This window comes from Dreissena polymorpha, chromosome 11 (assembly GCF_020536995.1).
Source record: "Dreissena polymorpha isolate Duluth1 chromosome 11, UMN_Dpol_1.0, whole genome shotgun sequence".
In the NCBI taxonomy this organism is placed as follows: Eukaryota; Metazoa; Mollusca; class Bivalvia; order Myida; family Dreissenidae; genus Dreissena; species Dreissena polymorpha.
In genome coordinates, this window is record NC_068365.1 from 7,351,776 (window position 1) to 7,375,374 (window position 23,599).

A 23,599-nucleotide genomic window follows, 5' to 3' on the forward strand; every position below is an offset into this window, starting at 1 on the left:
TTTACGAGGAAACAATTATCCTGAACATGTACCATGCTCAAAAATATCCATTATATGCATGTTTTGACGATTTGAAAACCCGAAAATTATAAAGCGTTGCAACGCGAAACATTTATTTTTAGCCACGTGTGTATGTATGAAATCGCAGTCGGTATGCAATGAGGCTATTCAGGGACGACACTTTCCGCTTAAACTTGATTCTTGCTATGATGAGACTTTCTTAAAACGAAAAATATCATAAAAGCTGAAAATGTCGTCCCTGAGTAGCCTATGCGTACTGCACGGGCTTATCTGGGACACTTTACGCACATGCATTAAATCCCCTTTTCACAGAGCACGGGCCATATACTTTTTTAGCAAAATAAAACAAAAACGTAAGTACTTGTCGTCTCTCAAACAACATTTTCAGCTTTACTTGGGTGAGAGATCTTCAGTCAGTTTGACGATCTTGGTTAAACATTTAGACATTCAAGAGGTGTATGGGTGACTTAAAGTGTATTCACACTGTGCCTGTCATCATGTTCATTAAACAAACATGAGTGGGGTTCTTCCAAATAGAGAAATAAAATACAATATATTTTATATGTTAACGCTTTAAACAGCTTCATCTTCGTCAACAGAACCGGATAATAATGGCGTTTAGAACGAAGAACGAAGTTTATTTGAGTCGCGTTCTGTAAAAACTGGTCTTAATGCATGTGCGTAAAGTTTCATCCCAGAGTAGCCTTTAAAGGCCATATAGGCTTATCAGGAACTACACTTTCCGCTTTTCTAAAACTTTGTATTTAGATTAAGTTTGTTCTAAAAAAATCAAGTCTAGATGGAAAGGGTTATCTCTTTTAGGGCCTGTACGGACTGCGGTAAGTCCAGTTTTCCCAAAGCGAGGCTCAAATCACATCAGAGACTTTGTCCAGATCCGTTGTATTCAACGAGTGTGACGAAGTTTCCGCCTGGCTTTGTTTAATGTCCGCCGAAATGTGAACAGCGGAACTCTACACGATCGGGAGTAGACATGGTTGGGTTCGTCTTATGTCCGACAAAATAGGATCTGTGGTACTCTTCGCGACCGGAAGTAAACAAGCATGAAGGCGGAGACGGTTTTTTTTGTGAGGAAAATTATCGACATACTGTTGCGTGAAAAAAGGCAGACTGCAGTGACATTCACGTTGTATTTTGCTGTTATTCACAAAACAACCCTTGGTTCTTCATAAGGAACACATTCGATTCTAACGAACATAGCGTGCGGCAATGAACCTTTGACATCGCAGGATACGTACGCTTTAAGCGCTGGTGGACGCATGGTAAGTGAAACATACCTCACAATGAGCTCATTATTTGACCCGCGTTCTGGGAAAACTGGGCTAAATGCATTTGTGTAAAGGGTCGCCCGAGATCAGCCTGTGTAGTCCGTATAGGAAAATAAGGGAAGACACTTTCCGCCTAAACTTGATTTTTGTTAACAAGAGATTTCATTAAAACGAAAATTCCATAATAGCGGAAAGCGTCGTGCAGGCAAATCCGGGGTGACACTAAACGCACATTAATTAGGCCCCGTTTTCTCAGAGCGAGGTAAATGTGATCATTATTACTGTTTTATTTTCCACATTAAGTTTGTTAACAGAGCCAGACACACGTCTGGTTGTATAAATACAAACCAAAAGATTGTATTAAATTTTAAGATAATAATTTTAAGTCATTTTGCCTCCGCGTTTTCTTGTTTTATCAAACCATCAATACAAAGGGAATGGGGTATGCGAAAAATTACAAACACGCAGCCATGCATCTTTACCCCTATGGGCATGTGCAAAGATGAAATAGCGACTTAATAAGAACAAGAGAAAAATTGCCACTTTTGAGTAAATAACAATATTTTCGGAGCGTAAATTAGATTAAACGCGTGTTGTTGAGAAAGATGAGAGTCAACATGTTGGGGGAATTTTGAGAGATAGAAATAGATAATTCACGTGGTGCTTTTTCGAGATAGTAGAGGGCAGATCAGCAGAGAAACTCATTCCTACCATTAAACAATATATAAGACCAGGTACCCACATAATTATTGACCACATTCTCGTCCTCTCTGATGATACTGTAGATAAAACCCGTTTTAGCAAATATATACTCTTGGTATCGTGCGGTGCCGCCCCCAAACCCCCGAAACGAATCACGCACCTGCAAACATGTTTCGGGAATGCGGAGTAGTGGGAATCAAATGCATACCGGTAAAGTTAAATAAATCAATTAATGCATTTGTATAAAGTGTCGCCACAGATTAGCCTCGCTATGTGCAGTCCGCATAGGCCAAATAGGAAAGACACATTCCGTCTAAACTTGATTTTTGTTAACAAGAGACTTCATTAAAACGAATTTTAAAACCGATTTTAACAGATTAAAGATCAGTTATTTATCAATGGCGTTATGTTCACTTGTTTTCCATACTTTTTTCATATTAATCGGAGCTAAGTCGATACAAAATGTCATGAAATTATTTAAGGTTTTCTCCCTTATTTATTATTTATGTGTTATTGGAATTCGTTATCTATTTAAAGAATGACTAGATGTAAATCACTTAACCGTGGACGGAAATAGTTAAGCGAGAGTATTACACCAGGGAATTTCCATTCGCGTACATTTTGTTCGTAAGTACATTTACTAGTATCTCTGTATTGTATGTACATATATAGACACATGTATCTTTTATCTAATAACAATTGATTAATATCAACTGCGAATGTATATATGGCAAATCAGTCGTATAACTTTACTACTCAGAAATTCCTTCGAATGTTTTTGAAAGCGAAAGTGCATGCATTTTCTATACAACTTTACCTTCTATGTGTGTTTTATTGCGTCAGTTGTTGGTGGTGAATTTTAACGCTTATCAAATTCCTCGTGAAAGTAGATTATTACGGTAGAGAAAATTGAAATCATTCATACACGATTTTTATTTGATCATGAAATCAAAAGTGTGAGACATTCTATGAGCCCATAAACATTCAAAATCAACGAATATTTCGTACTATATTTCGAAAAATAAAGTGAACAAATAAAAAAATCAATGTTATAGAAATAGCCAAAATTTCAACGCTATATGTGATATGGTAACACAGATTTAACTTGATACAAAGTCAGACTTTGTGGGTTTCCCAATTAAACTGTAAAGGGGCCTTTTCACAGAGTTTGGCATGTATTGAAGTTTGTCATTAAATGCTTTATATTGATACATGTAAACATTTGATCTAAAAAGCTCCTGTACACTTAATAGACACCCGATACGACTAGAGTTAAACTGTTCAATAGGCCTTAACGGAGTTAAGCTCTATGGACAGGCCAATCATACCATTTGGTATGGGGTTAGCCTCTAGATAACCTAGCTCAAAGATCTATAAATAAACAGTTTATTTATAGTAACAGAGAAACAAAGGATTAGGCTACGGAGTCAGTAACTGGGAATCGATTATTGGGATTATTGCAACTAAGAGAATTACCGCTTTGTTTTGTGGAATCAGTTTTGATTTGTCTAGGCTCATATATATTTAGGTAAATAGCGACACTGTTGGTTGTTTACCACCAGGTTCATTGATACGACCCGGATCGTGTTGTTTGTCCCTATTTAAGTTATCCATAGGCACGTAGGCCCACTATGAAACTTGACCAGACTTATCTCTAAAATCTTTGAATAACCGGGTAGATTGTTATACTCCATAGTGCTTTATGGTATTTCATGCGATAAGTTTTGTTGACGATTAATACGAGGTTATCCGAACATACAATCCGAAAAAACGCAATATGAACGTTTAGTTTAACCTTTCGTAATGTCTCCTTTTATTTAATCGCACAGTTGGTTATTTAACGTCTTTTTTCTTCCAGCATTCAAAATGGTAGAAAGAGACATCAAATATACAGAGTCAGGGACTGGAAGCGTACACAGACAGAGCAGCCTGTACAGTCGTCACTCTCGGGTAAGTCAGAGACTGGAAGCATTATAGACACAGCAGCCTGTACAGTCGTCACTCTCAAGTAAGTCTGAGACTGTAAGCATTTGTAGGCACTGAAGCCTGTACAGTCCTCACTCTCGGGTAAGTCAGAGACTGGAAGCATTTGAAGGCACAGCAGCCTGTACAGTCGTCACTCTCGGGTAAGTCAGAGACTGTAAGCATTTGCAGGCACCGCAGCCTGTACAGTCGTCACTCTCGGGTAAGTCAGAGACTGTTAGCATTCGCAGGCACAGCAGCCTTTACAGTCGTCACTCTCGGGTAAGTCAGAGACTGGAAGCATTTGCAGACACAGCAGCCTGTACAGTCGTCACTCTCAAGTAAGTCTGAGACTGGAAGCATTTGTAGGCACTGCAGCCTGTACAGTCGCCTCTCTCGGGTAAGTCTGAGACTGGAAGCATTCGTAGGCACAGCAGCCTGTACAGTCGTCACTCTCGGGTAAGTCAGAGACTGGAAGCATTTGCAGACACAGCAGCCTGTAAAGTCGTCACTCTCAAGTAAGTCTGAGACTGGAAGCATTTGTAGGCACTGCAGCCTGTACAGTCGCCACTTTCGGATAAGTCTGAGACTGAAAGCATTTGTAGGCACAGCAGCCTGTACAGTCGTCACTCTCGGGTAAGTCTGAGACTGAAAGCATTTGTAGGCACAGCAGCCTGTACAGTCGTCACTCTCGGGTAAGTCAAAGACTGGAAGCATTTGCAGACACAGCAGCCTGTACAGTCGTCACTCTCAAGTTAGTCTGAGACTGGAAGCATTTGTAGGCACTGCAGCCTGTACAGTCGCCACTCTCGGGTAAGTCTGAGACTGAAAGCATTTGTAGGCACAGCAGCCTGTACAGTCGTCACTCTCGGGTAAGTCAGAGACTGGAAGCATTTGCAGGCACAGCAGCCTGTACAGTCGTCACTCTCGGGTAAGTCTGAGACTGGAAGCATTTGTAGGCACAGCAGCCTTTACAGTCGTCATTCTTGGGTAATTCTGAGACTGAACTCATTTGTAGGCCCAGCAGCCTGTACAGTCGTCACTCTCGGGTAAGTCAGAGACTGGAGGCATTTGCAGGCACAGCAGCCTGTACAGTCGTCACTCTCGGGTAAGTCAGAGACTGAAAGCATTTGCAGGCACAGCAGCCTGTACAGTCGTCACTCTCGGGTAAGTCAGAGACTGGAAGCATTTGCAGGCACAGCAGCCTGTACAGTCGTCACTCTCGGGTAAGTCTGAGACTGAAAGCATTTGTAGGCACAGCAGCCTGTACAGTCGTCACTCTCGGGTAAGTCAGAGACTGGAAGCATTTGCAGGCACAGCAGCCTGTACAGTCGTCACTCGCGGGTAATTCTGAGACTGAACGCATTTGTAGGCACAGCAGCCTGTACAGTCGTCACTCTCAAGTAAGTCTGAGACTGGAGGCATTTGCAGGCACAGCAGCCTTTACAGTCGTCACTCTCGGGTAAGTCGGAGACTGGAAGCATTTGTAGGCACAACATCCTGTACAGTCGTCACTCTCGGGTAAGTCAGAGACTGTAAGCATTTGCATGCACAGTAGCCTGTACAGTCGTCACTCTCGGGTAAGTCAGAGACTGGAAGCATTTGCAGGCACAGCAGCCTGTACAGTCGTCACTCTCGGGTAAGTCTGAGACTGAAAGCATTTGTAGGCACAGCAGCCTGTACAGTCGTCACTCTCGGGTAAGTCAGAAACTGGAAGCATTTGCAGGCACAGCAGCCTGTACAGTCGTCACTCTCGGGTAAGTCAAAGACTGGAAGCATTTGCAGGAACAGCAGCCTGTACAGTCGTCACTCGCGGGTGAGGCATAGACAGGAAGCGTTTCACAACACAGCAGCCTGTACAGTCGTCACTCGCGGGTGAGGCATAGACATGAAGCGTTTCACAACACAGCAGCCTGTACAGTCGTCACTCGCGGGTGAGGCATAGACAAGAAGCGTTTCACAACACAGCAGCCTGTACAGTCGTCACTCGCGGGTGAGGCATAGACAAGAAGCGTTTCACAACACAGCAGCCTGTACAGTCGTCACTCGCGGGTGAGGCATAGACAAGAAGCGTTTCACAACACAGCAGCCTGTACTTATTTATAAGTACTATAATTCGTATTCCTTCACAGAAAGCGGAGTGGACACTTCGAGAGCACGACCCAAAAGTTGTTCACGACTATAACCAAAAAGTCCTCACTATTTGATAGCCAAATAAAATAGCAAGATACTCCCAAAGCTGTTCAGCCAATCAAAATCCTCGGTTATGTTACCGTACACGGTTCATGTGAACAGGCACTGCCTCCTCAACTTGAAAAAAATTTGATCAACCGATTGTGTTTTAAATTGACCTTTTTACGTTTTGGCAAATTTACCAAATTCAAAACAGTTGTTTCAGATTTGCAAACTTTCGTTTTAGTTATGATATTAACGAGGAAACAATTATCCTGAACATGTACCATGCTCACAAATATCCATTATATGCATGTTTTGACGATTTGAAAACCCGAAAATTATAAAGCGTTGCAACGCGAAACATTTATTTATAGCCACGTGTGTGTGTATGAAATCGCAGTCGGTATGCAATGAGGCTATTCAGGGACGACACTTTCCGCTTAAACTTGATTCTTGCTATGATGAGACTTTCTTAAAACGAAAAATATCATAAAAGCTGAAAATGTCGTCCCTGAGTAGCCTATGCGTACTGCACGGGCTTATCTGGGACACTTTACGCACATGCATTAAATCCCCTTTTCACAGAGCACGGGCCATATACTTTTTTAGCAAAATAAAACAAAAACGTAAGTACTTGTCGTCTCTTACACAGCATTTTCAGCTTTACCCGGGTGAGAGATCTTCAGCCAGTTTGACGATCTTGGTTAAACATTTAGTCATTCAAGAGGTGTATGGGTGACTTAAAGTGTATTCACACTGTGCCTGTCATCATGTTAATTAAACAAACAGTAGTGGGGTTCTTCCAAATGAAGAAATAATAAATATTATATATTTTATATTTTAACGCTTTAAACAGCTTCATCTTCGTCAACAGAACCGGATAATAATGGCGTTTAGAACGAAGAACGAAGTTTATTTGAGTCGCGTTCTGTAAAAACTGGTCTTAATGCATGTGCGTAAAGTTTCATCCCAGAGTAGCCTCTAAAGGCCATATAGGCTTATCAGGAACTACACTTTCCGCTTTTCTAAAATTTTGTATTTAGATTAAGTTTGTTCTAAAAAAATCAAGTCTAGATGGAAAGGGTTATCTCTGATAGGGCCTGTACGGACTGCGGTAAGTCCAGTTTTCCCAAAGCGAGGCTCAAATCACATCAGAGACTTTGTCCAGATCCGTTGTATTCAACGAGTGTGACGAAGTTTCTGCCTGGCTTTGTTTAAAGTCCGCCGAAATGTGAACTGCGGACCTCTACACGATCGGGAGTAGACATGGTTGGGTGTGTCTTATGTCCGACAAAATAGGATCTGCGATACTCTTCGCGACCGGAAGTAAACAAGCATGAAGGCGGAGACGGTTTTTTGTGAGGAAAATATTCGACATACTGTTGCGTGAATAAAGGCAGACTGCAGTGACATTTACATTGTATTATGCTGCTATTCACAAAACAACCCTTGGTTCTTCATAAGGAACACAATCGATTCTAACGAACATAGCGTGCGGCAATGAACCTTTGACATCGCAGGATACGTACGCTTTTAGCGCTGGTGGACGCACGGTAAGTGGAACATACCTCACAATGAGCTCATTATTTGACCCGCTTTCTGGGAAAACTGTAATTAATGCATTTGTGTAAAGGGTCGCCCTAGATCAGCCTGTGCAGTCCGTATAGGCAAATAAGGGATGACACTTTTCGCCTAAACTTGATTTTTGTTAACAAGAGATTTCATTAAAACGAAAATTTCATAATAGCGGAAAGCGTCGTGCAGGCAAATCCGGGATGACACTTAACGCACATTTACTAGGCCCCGTTTTTTCAGAGCGAGGTAAATGTGATAATTATTACTGTTTTATTTTCCACATTTAGTTTGTTAACAGAGCCAGACACACGTCTGGTTGTATAAATACAAACCAAAAGATTGTATTAAATTTTAAGATAATAATTGTAAGTCATTTTGCATCCGCGTTTTCTTGTTTTATCAAACCATCAATACAAAGGGAATGGGGTGTGCGAAAAATTACAAACACGCAGCCATGCATCTTTACCCCTATGGGCATGTGCCAGGATGAAATTGAGACTTAATATGAACAAGAGAAAAATTGCCACTTTTGAGTAAATAACAATATTTTCGGAGCGTAAATTAGATGAAACGCGTGTTGTTGAGAAAGATGAGAGTCAACATGTTGGGGGAATTTTGAGAGATAGAAAGAGATAATACACGTGGTGCTTTTTCGGGATAGTAGAGGGCAGATCAGCAGAGAAACTCATTCCTACCATTAAACAATATATAAGACCTGGTACCCAATACATTATTGACCACATTCTCATCCTCTCTGATGATACTGTATGTAAAATCCGTTTTAGCCATCATTAAAGATCAGTTATTTATAAATGGCGTTGTGTTCACTTGTTTGCCATACTTTTTTCATATTAATCGGAGCTAAGTCGATACAAAATGTCATGAAATTAATTAAGGTTTTCTCCCTTAGTTATGATTTATATGTAATTGGAATTCGTTATATATTTAAAGAATGACTAGATGTAAATCACTTAACCGTGGACGGAAGTAGTTAAGCGAGAGTATTACACCAGGGAATTTCCATTCGCGTACATTTCGTTCGTAAGTACATTTACTAGTATCTCTGTATTGTATTTACATATATAGACACATGCATCTTTTATCTAATAACAATGGATTAATATAAACTGCGAATGTATATATGTCAAACCAGTCGTATAACTTTACTACTCAGAAATTCCTTTCGAATGTTTTTGAAATCGTAAGTGCATGCATTTTCTATACAACTTTACCTTCTATGTGTGTTTTATTGCGTCAGTTGTTGGTGGTGAATTTTAACGCCTATCAAATTTCTCGTGGAAGTAGATTATTACGGTAGTAAAAATTTAAATCATTCATACACGATTTTTATTTGATCATGAAATCAAAAGTGTGAGACATTCTATGGGCCCATAAACATTCAAAATCAACGAATATTTCGTACTATATTTCGAAAAATAAAGTGAACAAATAAAAAAATCAATGTTATAGAAATAGCCAAAATTTCAACGCTATATGTGGTATGGTAACACAGATTTAACTTGATACAAAGTCAGACTTTGTGGGTTTCCCAATTAAACTGTAAAGGGGCCTTTTCACAGAGTTTTGCATGTATTGAAGTTTTCATTAAATGCTTTATATTGATACATGTAAACATTGGATCTAAAAAGCTCCTGTACACTTAATAGACACCCGATACGACTCGAGTTAAACTGTTCAATAGGCCTAAACGGAGTTAAGCTCCATGGACAGGCCCATCATACCATTTGGTATGGGGTAAGCCTCTAGAAAACCTAGCTCAAAGATCTATAAATAAACAGTTTATTTATAGTTACAGAGAAACAAAGGATTAGGCTACGGAAAGTCAGTAGCTGGGAATCGATTATTGGGATTATTGCAACTAAGAGAATAACCGCTTTGTTTTGTGAAATCGATTTTGATTTGTCTAGGCTCATATATATTTAGGTAAATAGCGACACTGTTGGTTGTTTACCACCAGGTTCATTGATACGACCAGGACCGTGTTGTTTGTCCCTATTTAAGTTATCCATAGGCACGTAGGCCCACTATGAAACTTGACCAGACTAATCTCTAAGATCTTTGAATAACCGGGTAGATTGTTGTATACTCTACAGTGCTTTATGGTATTTCATGCGATACGTTTTGTTGACGATTAATACGAGGTTATCCGAACATACAATCCGATAAAACGCAATATGAACGTTTAGTTTAACCTTTCGTAGTGTCTTCTTTTATTTAATCGCACAGTTGGTTATTAAACGTCTTTTTTCTTCCAGGATCCAACATGACAGAAAGAGACATCAGATATTCAGAGTCAGAGACTGGAAGCGTACACAGACAGAGCAGCCTCTACAGTCGTCACTCTCGGGTAAGTCAGAGACTGGAAGTATTATAGACACAGCAGCCTGTACAGTCGTCACTCTCGGGTAAGTCAGATACTGGAAGCATTTGTAGGCACAGCAGCCTGTACAGTCGTCACTCTATGGTAAGTCAGAGACTGGAAGCATTTGTAGGCACAGCAGCCTGTACAGTCGTCACTCTTTGGTAAGTCAGAGACTGAAAGCATTATAGACACAGCAGCCTGTACAGTCGTCACTCTCGGGCAAGTCAGAGACTGGAAGCATTTGTAGGCACAGCAGCCTATGCAGTCGTCACTCTATGGTAAGTCAGAGACTGGAAGCATTTGTAGGCACAGCAGCCTGTACAGTCGTCACTCTTTGGTAAGTCAGAGACTGGAACCATTATAGACACAGCAGCCTGTACAGTCGTCACTCTATGGTAAGTCATAGACTAGAACCATTATAGACACAGCAGCCTGTATAGTCGTCACTCTCGGGTAAGTCAGAGACTGGAACCATTATAGACACAGCAGCATGTACAGTCGTCACTCTCGGGTAAGTCATAGACTAAAACCAATATAGGCACAGCAGCCTGTATAGTCGTCACTCTCGGGTAAGTCAGAGACTGGAAGCATTTGCAGGCACAGCAGCCTGTACAGTCGTCACTCTCGGGTAAGTCAGAGACTAGAAGCATTTGCAGGCACAGCAACCTGTACAAACGTAACTCTCGGGTAAGTCAGAGACTAGAAGCATTTGTAGGCACAGCAGCCTGTACAGTCGTCACTCTTTGGTAAGTCAGAGACTCGAAGCATTATAGACACAGCAGCCTGTACAGTCGTCACTCTCGGGTACGTCAGAGACTAGAACCATTATAGAAACAGCAGCCTGTACAGTCGTCACTCTCGGGTTAGTCATAGACTGGAAGCATTATAGACACAGCAGCCTGTACAGTCGTCACTCTCGGGTAAGTCATAGACTGGAAGCATTATAAACACAGCAGCTTGTATAGTCGTCACTCTCGGGTAAGTCATAGACTAGAACCATTATAGACACAGCAGCCTGTATAGTCGTCACTCTCGGGTAAGTCAGAGACTGGAACCATTATAGACACAGCAGCATGTACAGTCGTCACTCTCGGGTTAGTCATAGACTAGAACCATTATAGGCACAGCAGCCTGTATAGTCGTCACTCTCGGGTAAGTCAGAGACTGGAAGCATTTGCAGGCACAGCAGCCTGTACAGTCGTCACTCTCAGGTAAGTCAGAGACTAGAAGCATTTGCAGGCACAGTAGCCTGTACAGACGTCACTCTCGGGTACGTCAGAGACTAGAAGCATTTGTAGGCACAGCAGCCTGTACAGTCGTCACTCTTTGGTAAGTCAGAGACTGAAACCATTATAGACACAGCATCCTGTACAGTCGTCACTCTCGGGTACGCCAGAGACTAGAACCATTATAGAAACAGCAGCCTGTACAGTCGTCACTCTCGGGTAAGTCAGAGACTGGAAGCATTATAGACACAGCAGCCTGTACAGTCGTCACTCTCGGGTAAGTCAGAGACTGAAAGCATTTGTAGGCACAGCAGCCTGTACAGTCGTCACTCACGGGTAAGTTAGAGACTGGAAGCATTTGTAGGCACAGCAGCCTGTACAGTCGTCACTCTATGGTAAGCCAGAGACTCGAAGCATTTGTAGGCACAGCAGCCTGTACAGTCGTCACTCTATGGTAAGTCAGAGACTGGAAGCATTTGTAGGCACAGCAGCATGTACAGTCGTCACGCTATGGAAAGTCAGAGACTGGAAGCATTATAGACACAGCAGCCTGTACAGTCGTCACTCTCGGGTAAGTCAGAGACTGGAAGCATTATAGACACAGCAGCCTGTACAGTCGTCACTCTCGGGTATGTTTGAGACTGGAAACATCTGTAGGCACAGCAGCCTGTACAGTCGTCACTCTATGGTAAGTCAGAGACTGGAAGCATTTGTAGGCACAGCAGCATGTACAGTCGTCACTCTATGGAAAATCAGAGACTGGAAGCATTATAGACACAGCAGCCTGTACAGTCGTCACTCTATGGTAAGTCAGAGACTAGAACCATTATAGACACAGCAGCCTGTACAGTCGTCACTCTCGGGTAAGTCAGAGACTGAAAGCATTTGTAGACACAACAGCCTGTACAGTCGTCACTCACGGGTAAGTTAGAGACTGGAAGCATTTGTATGCACAGCAGCCTGTACAGTCGTCACTCTATGGTAAGTCAAAGACTCGAAGCATTTGTAGGCACAGCAGCCTGTACAGTCTTCACTCTATGGTAAGTCAGAGACTGGAAGCATTTGTAGGCACAGCAGCATGTACAGTCGTCACTCTATGGAAAGTCAGAGACTGGAAGCATTATAGACACAGCAGCCTGTATAGTCGTCACTCTATGGTAAGTCAGAGACTAGAACCATTATAGACACAGCAGCCTGTACAGTCGTCACTCTCAGGTAAATCAGAGACTGAAAGCATTTGTAGACACAACAGCCTGTACAGTCGTCACTCACGGGTAAGTTAGAGACTGGAAGCATTTGTATGCACAGCAGCCTGTACAGTCGTCACTCTATGGTAAGTCAAAGACTCGAAGCATTTGTAGGCACAGCAGCCTGTACAGTCTTCACTCTATGGTAAGTCAGAGACTGGAAGCATTTGTAGGCACAGCAGCATGTACAGTCGTCACTCTATGGAAAGTCAGAGACTGGAAGCATTATAGACACAGCAGCCTGTACAGTCGTCACTCTCGGGTAAGTCAGCGACTGGAAGCATTATAGACACAGCAGCCTGTACAGTCGTCACTCTCGGATAAGTTTGAGACTGGGAGCATCTGTAGGCACAGCAGCCTGTACAGTCGTCACTCTATGGTAAGTCAGAGACTGGAAGCATTTGAAGGCACAGCAGCCTGTACAGTCGTCACTCTCGGGTAAGTCAGAGAATGAAAGAATTATAGACACAGCAGCCTGTACAGTCGTCACTCTCGGGTAAGTCTGAGACTGAAAACATTACAGACACAGAAGCCTGTACACGTTACTCTCGGGTAAGTCAGAGGCTGAAAGCATTATAGACACAGCAGCCTGAACAGTCGTCACTCTCGGGTAAGTCAGAGACTGAAAGCATTATAGACACAGCAGCCTGTACAGTCGTCACTTTCGGGTAAGTCAGAGACTGAAAGCATTTGTAGGCACAGCAGCCTGTACAGTCGTCACTCTCGGGTAAGTCAGAGACTGGAAGCATTTGAAAGCACAGCAGCCTGTACAGTCGTCACTCTCGGGTAAGTCTGAGACTGGAAGCATTTGTAGGCACATCAGCCTGTACAGTCGTCACTCTCGGGTAAGTCTGAGACTGAAAGCATTTGAAGGCACAGAAGCCTGTACAGTCGTCACTCTCGGGTAAGTCAGAGACTGATATCATTTGTAGGCACAGCAGCCTGAATAGTCGTCACTCTCGGGTAAGCCAGAGACTGGAAGCATTATAGACACAGCAGCCTGTACAGTCGTCACTCTCGGGTAAGTCTGAGACTGGAAGCATCTGTAGGCACAGCAGCCTGTACAGTCGTCACTCTCGGGTAAGTCTGAGACTGAAAGCATTTGTAGGCACAGCAGCCTGTACAGTCGTCACTCTCGGGTAAGTCAGAGACTGGAAGCATTTGCAGGCACAGCAGCCTGTACAGTCGTCACTCTCGGGTAAGTCGGAGACTGGAAGCATTTGTAGGCACATCATCCTGTACAGTCGTCACTCTCGGGTAAGTCAGAGACTGTAACCATTTGCAGGCACAGCAGCCTGTACAGTCGTCACTCTCGGGTAAGTCAGAGACTGGAAGCATTTGCAGGCATAGCAGATTGTACAGTCGTTACTCTCGGGTAAGTCTAAGACTGTAAGCATTTGCAGGAACAACAGCCTGTACAGTCGTCACTCTCGGGTAAGTCAGAGACTGGAAGCATTTGCAGGCACAGCAGCCTGTTCAGTCGTTACTCTCGGGTAAGTCAGAAACTGAAAGCATTTGCAGGCACAGTAGCCTGTACAGTCGTCACTCTCGAGTAAGTCCGAGACTGGAAGCATTTTCAGGCACAGCAGCCTGTACAGTCGTCACTCTCGGGTGAGTCATAGACAAGAAGCGTTTCACAACACAGCAGCCTGTATAAGCATCACCCTCTGGAAAGTTAGCAACTTGGAGCGTTCATTGATACCGCAGCCTGTACAGTTGTCGCTCTCATGAAAAGCAAGGCTTGAGAGCGTTCTCAGAAACAGCAACCTTTTAAACATTCTCTATCAGGTAAATCAAAGAATGAGGCTGTTCCAGAACGCGGCAGTTTGTATAGTTGTCTATCTTAGGTGAGTCAAGGACTGAGAGCGTTCCCAGACACAGTACCGTGTAGAGTGGTCTATTGCAGGTATGTCAAGGACTGAGAGCGTTGCTAGACATCCAGCCTGTTATAGTCAGAGATAAAATCACAAACATTTCGGAAAGGTTGACAAAAAGGGATGGTAGTGTCTAAAGCAGATTGATGTTTTCAGTTCATTTGTAATCGCCCAATATGTTTATATGATTTTTAATATTAAAGCATTTGAAACTAAATTGATCGTTATGATTTTGTGTAGAAATCTTATGGAATATTTATTATTCTGCAATTTTAGCGTCAAGTTGGTAAAATTAAGAATACCTGATTTTCGATGCACTGCCACTTTTGGTTTCGATCTAAATCAATATTAAGTTTAAAGATTGAATTGAAAAGAAAAACAATATCGATTGATTGCTTCAAACATGAATTTCTTTATAAATGTAAATGTTAAACTTGCGCACCGGTACTCATTGATTTGAAAATATATTGTATGCCATCGTGCGTAAGTTCGTGCATTGGTATATACTTATAAACATATTCTACGTTCTGATAGTTTAACACTCCTTTCATTGCTTAAAACGTGCGCTATTTTGTGCTTACAAAGTTCATGTAAGACGTCGCGCTTAGTTCCGGCGTCAAATTTCGTAACGTCAAAAAATACGGAAAATGAATGCTGATGTTTTTAGCCGTTGACTCTTGATTCTTTTTGTTGTTATGTGGCAGTTATTCTTCCGAATTTTAAAGTTTACATATCAAAACACGCAGAATTGATTAATCTTTTCGACGAGATAAATATTGTTTTGGAGACATTTTGGAGGACAACTTGGTTTCTGATTAAACTGAAACATCCTTTATATATTTACAATTACTGTTTTATTAACTATTTTATCTTAAGTTACTAAAGGGATTTTATAAATGAAAGTGTAATGTTTGTAACAACTATGCGAGGCAAACACTATGTAGTGAGATCAAATAATTATCTTGATTATCTGCACTGTCTTGATAAGTAACGGTGGTCTGGACGCACTGAAATACAACAACTTATCTAAACGTCATATGATTTTTATTACATTTATTTCAGTATCGTACACATTTACAAAGTTAATATAACAATTAACAAATAAACGTATCATATAAAATATAGAGAATTCGGTAATATGTGATGACGCACGTTTAAGACATAAACAAATCAGTATTTCAATATTGAAATTTAAATTTGCCCAATTTGTTTGCGCTAAGACAAATTATTATTTATTTTTTCAAATAATATATTTTTTGTAAATTTGAATTGTCGTTTAGACGGTAGTGTTTGTAAAACAAAAATAGTGGGTTGTTCAGTGCGTTAAATAAAAAGATTCACTGAAATGTACGAAAACCAATTTTCTCGATGGTTACAAAACTGTGTATGAAATGTTTTATTTGGTATTTTAAAATGTTTTATCTGAAAACAAAAGAATAAAATTAATTAAAATAATTTAATGGAATGAAGTGAACCGGCCGTTTGACTTTGTATAAACTTAAATATTTTAAAAGCATTTGTACTCGTCCACAAATTTTCATAAATAAATTCGTAAGTATCAGTCTCCTCTCTCAGGGTTCAGGTTCGCGTGACTGTATGTGGTTCACAAATGGCTGTAAGTGGATGTAAACACACCAGTAAGTTGTGTTGTTTTTTTCAAATAATTTGTTGAAATAATGTTTCTGAAGAATTTCAACTAGTGCATAAAATACAGTTTTTATGCAGCTTATGGCAATGTGGAAAACACCAGAATTACTTAATTTAATAAGCCCGTGTTTTGGGCCAAATACTCGATGTTTACAACATTCATTTACACGGGTATGCTCGATGTTTACAACAGTCATGTACACGGTTATGCTGCACGCAACGTGAAATTTCAGACGTATCCACTAATGTATTCTATAATCTTTAGATATCGGCAAACACTGCAAGAAAAACTATATTTTATGCACTACAGATTGTAGCAAACTTGATTGCTCTAAACGATGTGTTTTCATTCTATCCGTGTGTAATCATCTGTGAATCCCGTTGGTCCTGCACCCTGTCTATAGAAGTCCATCAATCATTATTTGCTAGCAAATAAGTTCATTGGGTAGCTTTATGATTTATGAATAAAAATACTTACGTAAAATCAAGCGGCAGAAATGCCCTTAAAACATAAACAATACAGCCAATTGATTAATAATCTCTCTGAGCGCATGAGAAGAAAAAATACAAATAACTTTATCAAAAATCAAAGTACTGACAGTATTGGTGTGACGAATGACGATGCTTTTGAAAAGGATTGATATTAAAGCATCTATTTACGTTTATCTACATCACCGCAATTGTGTATGTGGGTACGAAAATTTTGGGTAGGGAAAAGATGGGTACGAAAATTTTGGGTACACAAATTATGCCAATAAAAATTGGGTACGAAAAAAGATTTGGTTACGAAAAAAATTAAGGTAGGAAAAAAAATTGGGTACGAAAAAAAATGTGGGTACAAGCAAAAATTTGGATACGAAAAAATAGGGTACGACAAATGTAGAGTACGAAAACAATAGGGGGTACGGGGAAGTAGTACCCGTGGGGAACTTTAAAAAGATATTCGACGTGTATTTTCTGTACCACTTATCTTAAAAACACATTCTGTTACAGTAAAACGTTTGTGGTTTAAAACATTACGTTTCATATAAATTCAAAACTTGACATGCTCTTTAATTACACCATGCTCTTTAATTTCACTAGTATATAATACCAAACTTTATATTTTGTTGTTTCCTTTCCTAAGTTAATGGTGTTATGTTTACGGACGTGATTTCACATGCCCATGTGCATGAACATATATTTTTTCTCTTTTGATTTTTTTCTCTCTAATTCAATAAGCTTAAGCATGTTTGTTCGTTAAGTACGACAATAATTTCATGATGATTCCCGAAAGTAGGTATGAGCACATAGTCGTAAGAGCAATTGAATACGTGAGTTCGCCCATGAACACATGGTAAGGTTAACTAAATCTCTGCGATATGACCTATAATGTGTTTAAACAGCAAACAATATCCAACAAACGAATGAATTATCAACCATAGTATGTGCACTGATGTGGCTCTGTAATTTCTGTTTGAAAAGTTTATTAAATATGCAAAATGAGAAAGCACGCATAAGAGCGAGTTTCACAGATGTAATACGGCTATTATGCTGTTTACATACCATAGTCGCTACAACGTTTACAAATGGCAGGTTCGAAATAATTCGTTTTCTTTACACTCATGATCGCGTTGAAAGTTAATTATACACGTTTTAATTCGCAATTTATTTACTGAATCACGACAAATGTCAAATACAATACACAAAATGCGTCAGAAATTGGCCAATTTAAGTGCTGACTAAAAAGTTGTTTTTTAATGACGAAATTTCGTGCTGGCGAAAATGATTTATTGATCAGTCTTTTGTATTGGTTGGCTTTGTATTATAGTTATTCACTTGGGAACATGACCTTTACCATTGAAAATGGGAATTGAAGTGTTAATTCACGCCACTGGCAAAGTTTATACTCCGCCCATTGGTAGGCAAAAAGAGGTGGAATTCATATAAGCGCATAAGGGGAAGGCTGACAAAATCATCGTTTGTAATGATAATCATGCAACATATCAAATACAATTTTACTAGTTATGTCTGAATAAAACATTTGCATGCAAGGAAATGCATTTTTGAAACGATTATATTGTTGTTAACAACGAACTCGGGAGTATAACGGATCTTAAATTGACTCAAATATCGTGTCATTTATTTCAGAAACATGTGGAAAGTGTGTCGATGGAGATCTGTACTATACTGACCAGGCTGGGATACGGCGAGGAGGTTAGACGGTGGCGAGTGGATAAATACAAAGAGTTTGATAGACTGTTGAATGCACGAACAATTGATGTAAATCTAATCACAGTCGGCAGCAAGGCAGAAGGCCTGACCTGCTTTTACGAAAGTGACAGCGACTTATTATACGCTTTGAAACGTGTCCTCTGTGTGGAAGCCGGTATCAATCTTGGCACCATACCAGACGACATAGACGTGTTTAGAATGGATACACGCGCATGTCCAGGGCATTGCAGACTGCTACAAGAGAGGAAAGCACATAGAGGTTTGCAAGTTATTAACAATGCTCTGTGTGAAAATGGATATGGAGGCGTTCTTTTAAGTAGTGGTTTAGTAGTAGATGAATTTAGGGCTCTTACTCTTAGTGAAATGGAGCAACACGAACGCGCGGGGCCATCGATACCGGGTTTACTATAAGGGAGATTACAAACGGACAATGTTATATCACTACGTTGTCACTGCCCCAGCATCCTACAGAGATGGGCTGCCAGACCCCGTCATTGGCCGCCACCACTCATAGTTCAGAAAGATGTATCATTAGGAGCCAATCTAACCCATGTAGGATGTGCAAGAAGTGAATACAAGCACATGGAATGGGGGATTTTCTTCAACACCGGTGAGGCAGAACTCGTACAAAACCTTAATGGCACACAAGCAAAAGTGTATGTTGTGCTTAAAATGATCATTAGAGAAATACTTAAACCAACGAAAAAAGAAATAACCTCGTACGTGTTGAAAAACATTATATCATGGAAAGCTGAAAACATTCCACAGACAAAGTTTCCTGCACAAAGCCTACTTCACTGGGTGCATGACGGACTGAGAGAGCTGAGGATGGCTATTGAGAAAAAAACAACTTCGCTACTACATGATTCCAGAGTGGAATTTAATGGAAGCCTGTGGTTTGGATGATGCGTTGCAGCAGAAATGGGTAGCAGACATCACTAACATGATGGAGGAAGAACCATGGTTAATACTTAGGTTAGAGAAGATTCGAAAGGCCATTGTGGCGTCCCCAGAGCCGATGTTGTGGTTTAGCAAGCAAAGGATGAAGCTGGAAATGCTGTATATGGTGTTTGAAAATAGAGTATTTCAATGTACTGATGAGAATCTGGAGTTGGATGATTCGGATATCGCCCTGAAAGAGATTAGGAGACGCATAATGGAGATATTGAAAGAGGTGGGACAACGAATGCATCAGGAGGGCAGTCTTGTTTTTCAATTTGATCCGTTTGATCTTTTAAAAAGACTTCTAATGTAATAATGCAATGAAAATACTTACATTGCACGTCTATCATAACTGTTTTAAAACTAATATATTCGCTTGAACAAATGCATCGACGGCTTGTAATTTCACAAATATAGTATCTTGTATGCGATATTAATTGGCAAATTTATAGTTCTCGTATTTTTTTAAATGCTAATTAAAGTTCTATTTTTATGCTCCCCGAAAATATTTTCGGTGGAGCATATAGTTGCCAGTTTGTAGTTCCTAACTTCCTTCCTTCCTACCTTCCTTCCTTCCTTCCGTCACACTTTTGCTCCCGTTTCCCATAGCGCCTTCAATACTTTACCAATCGCTTTCATATTTGGCAATTCAGGGGCCTCACACTACTTTGGGGGATGGGGTCCGCAGCCCTTAGGAGGGGGAATTTTCGCGGCGTTTCCCTTTTTAGGGGATTTTTTTACTTACTCTCTCATTATTTCATTTATACATGTTTGTACTATATTCATTGCATTTTTCATAATTTAGTATGTTTGAAAAGATTAAATTGAAATAGAATTGAGATTTAATAATCATGAGACACATCTTTCTATTAAAAAAAATATATATATTTTTTTTAGGGGGAATTTTTCCCCTCAAAAGGGGAAAAAAGTATACTTTTCAGGTGGGGGACTGCCGCCGAAATTCGGCGGCAGATTTGATAGATTGAGGGCTCTGTGCGGCATGTATGTACCTTGCATGGACCTCTACCTTTTGATAAGGTTTGAGGTCACAGGGATCAAGGTCAAGGTCACCGAGGCTAATAATAGCCTTCCTTCTGTCACACTTTTGCTACCGTTTCTAATAGCGCCTTCAATACTTAACCAATCGCTTTCATATTTGGCATTTAGGTACCTTGCATGGACCTCTACCTTTTGATGAGGTTTGAGGTCACTGGGGTCAAGGTCCAGGTCACCGAGGCTAATAATAGACTTCCTTTTGTCACACGTTTGCTACCGTTTCTCATAACGCCTTCAATACTTTTCCAATCGCTTTCATATTTGGCATGTAGGTACCTTGCACGGACCTCTACCTTTTGATGATGTTTGAGGTCACTGGGTCAAGATCACCGAGGCTAATAATAGATATTTTAAGGTGTTTAATAACACATACATTGAAAAAGCGCATCATCGGGGAGCATCCATCAGTTTCACTGATATTCTTGTTAATATTAACGATTATCCCGACGAGTCCTGACGGTGTTTGAGTCACACGTATGGTAAATATCTTACATATATGTACTCATTTTGTTTGATGCAATTACAATATTGGCTTAAATGTATAATGATTCACCCACCAAATCCAACGAATGTCGTAGATGAAATACTTAGACATGTATTCAGGTTGCCTCTGTATTATTGAAATTGTAACCAAGCAGAAGCTGTTTTGGTTAACCTTAAAGGCTTAAATTTCAGGAGGACCTTAAGTGATCAGGTCGAAGGTATATATGACTATTGATAAAATGTGTTGAAACAAAGTTGTCTGGATATATGATTCATATTCATTTAGATAGGACAAATTATTGTAAATTAACAAACATGAACAAATATCAATACAATACTCATAAATAGTTGATTCTAACATTTAATACATATTCACAACGTAAAAGATATATTGCTGGTACAGTCAAACCTACATCAAATTTCCCAGCCACGAAATTATATGTGCACCTCATTTGTTGCCCGAACGTCAAGAATGTATAAGAATATTGTGAACCACTTGTAGCAAGTTTATTAAAGGTGTAACTTTCTATAAATTATGGCATTTAGTATAGATTATCTGAAAATGGTTGTTCGTCACCACATGTCGTTAACAAATAACTTGTATGGCTATGTTAGGTATGTGTTTGTATTCCAGATAGATTATTTTAACTGGTAAACTAGATGTGTGATTTAGTACTGGTGGACAAATCAAGCCATGAAGTGTGGGACTTGGAAAATTGACCGCCGTCATTTGACGAACACATGTGTATAAGAATTGCTCGACAATAGCCAATATAGTCTTTTGAACAAAGCAAAACGCAATTACTGTTTGATATGAAGTGCATATTTTATACATAATGTATAAACTTGTTCGAAATGGATGCATAACATTTTTTGGTAAACCATTCAAGTTGTCTTTCATAGAATTATATTAAATAATATCACTATGTAAGATACTTGCTTGCCATTTGATATTTGCAGTTGTTTATGAATGTTCAATAGTTGTCAACAATTATTATATGAATTATTGTTTGTTATGAAACACTGTGTCCACCTTAGGATACAAACGTTGTTTCAATTTTATTTTGGTTATTTATATATTTTATTTGTCTTCTTAAGCTAAATAGCATCGTGAATGTCACAGATGGCCACTTTACGACAGTTACAAATGATTGCTATAATAGCATCGTGAATGTCACAGATGGCCACTTTACGACAATTACAAATGATTGCTATAATATAAATTTATGAAAAGGTCAATATATATGTTACTCTTTTATTGCAACAGGAACTTAAAATGAAGCTTTCATTGTTGATATATAACTATGCAACACTATAAAAATCTAAACGTGCTTTAAGAGTAACACATTTATCGTTTTGGAATCAAATGCTAGCCTTTTGTGTTTTATACTTCATTAAGCAGGAAAGTTCGATAAGGGTAAAAACGCGTGCATAAGGACCGTACATATAACTGTTTAAAAGTCACTCATTTCAAACAAGTAATATTACCCACATTTTCTTTTCAGCGATCTTAATCAAAATGTTATTTAAGTAGTGTAAGAAACACGGCTACTATTGGCTTAAGAAATAAATAAATAAGAAATTTGAAAATACTGCAAACAAATAATTAAATATTATATTCATTATTATAATATATGTTATTTAAATGTCAATCTTTTTAAGAACTTTAATAGATATCCATTTTGCGACTTCCATTGTTTACAAATGCATTTACGTAAAACTGACATCTTTCACAAATGAAAACGTACACATATTGTTCCATTGCGATGCTATCAAGTAAAGCATAATCAGGTCGTTGATTAAAAACAAGCTGCATTATACAGTTTGACATATATATTTTCGTTATGTAGAACAGTTCAATTATGTGTCTCCCTTTTCTTATTAAACACATTAACATTTTGTGGGAATTATGTCCTTTCTCCAATACGCGTTTACCCATTATGACTGATGAAATACCAGTAGTTGTCATGTCAAATCATTATCTAGAAATGCTCCGATGCAAGATTTGTGTGGGCCGTTCATGTTACTGTTTTATTTCATTGTAAATTTACTGACCACGCTTGCACTTTAAAAGACCGTCTAGTGGACGCAAGTTTACTCTCGTGGTCGACATTTACTCCAACCTGGTGAGTTGTATGTTGAAATTTATTTAACATTGTTTATTATTGTGTAATAAAATGTGTGTTAATTTGTGTAATTATTGTGATATTCCTTTCACTTATATTTCATAGTATCGCCTTGTTTTGTTATGTTTGTAAAGTTATTGTCATTGTTTTGTCTAGGTCTTTTCGTCATGGCTATATGGGTCAGCGTCTTCAATAAACATGGAAATACACATCCAGCCACTGTATTTATACGGATCTTGTGATTTAGTGATAAAGTATTTTGTATCGTTATGTGACCATTACTTTAAGAAAGCGATTAAGTCCATTATTGTTTTGTATTGTACTAGGCGTAATATCTGGGTAACCCGCTAAAAAGAATCATTAAAATGCGAACTTTTTCTAAGCGGGAGTTAAAATTGCATTAAAGGCGTGTCGAAAACAAGTTTTCAACGATATCGTTAACATATAATTATAAATAAATAAATATAAATAAAAAATACTGGAGAACAAACATGTTTTCATATTGCCGCTTCAATTTTGGTAAATTCCTTTATTTACAAAAGAAACAGTCATGTATGTTTAAGCATTGCTGGTTGTTTTTAAACCAAATAACCATTACTATGTACATATTTATTTATTTATATTCTAGTTCAAACGCATATAACAATATCACAATAAACGGCCACCGGAAAAACTTTGCG

At 39.4% G+C, this 23,599-nt stretch overlaps 1 protein-coding gene across 1 annotated transcript; it reads left to right on the top strand.

Moving 5' to 3' along the window:
* The first annotated feature begins 3,873 nt into the window (after positions 1 to 3,873).
* LOC127851222 (uncharacterized) lies at positions 3,874 to 18,884 on the top strand. The gene is made up of 3 exons (XM_052384843.1): positions 3,874 to 3,959; positions 18,229 to 18,571; positions 18,784 to 18,884. The coding sequence occupies exons 1-3, from the start codon at positions 3,876 to 3,878 to the stop codon at positions 18,882 to 18,884; spliced, it is 528 nt and encodes a 175-aa protein (XP_052240803.1). The 5' UTR covers positions 3,874 to 3,875.
* Positions 18,885 to 23,599: the final 4,715 nt, after the last annotated feature.

What these genes read in the sequence shown, in the direction of transcription:
- LOC127851222 (XM_052384843.1), top strand. Translation starts at nt 3,876, where the DNA reads ATGGTAGAAAGAGACATCAAATATACAGAGTCAGGGACTGGAAGCGTA. An exon ending in TGTACAGTCGTCACTCTCGG is followed by an intron (nt 3,960 to 18,228) that starts GTAAGTCAGAGA and finishes CATTTATTTCAG; the next exon opens with AAACATGTGGAAAGTGTGTC. An exon ending in AGAGAGGAAAGCACATAGAG is followed by an intron (nt 18,572 to 18,783) that starts GTTTGCAAGTTA and finishes AGCATCCTACAG; the next exon opens with AGATGGGCTGCCAGACCCCG.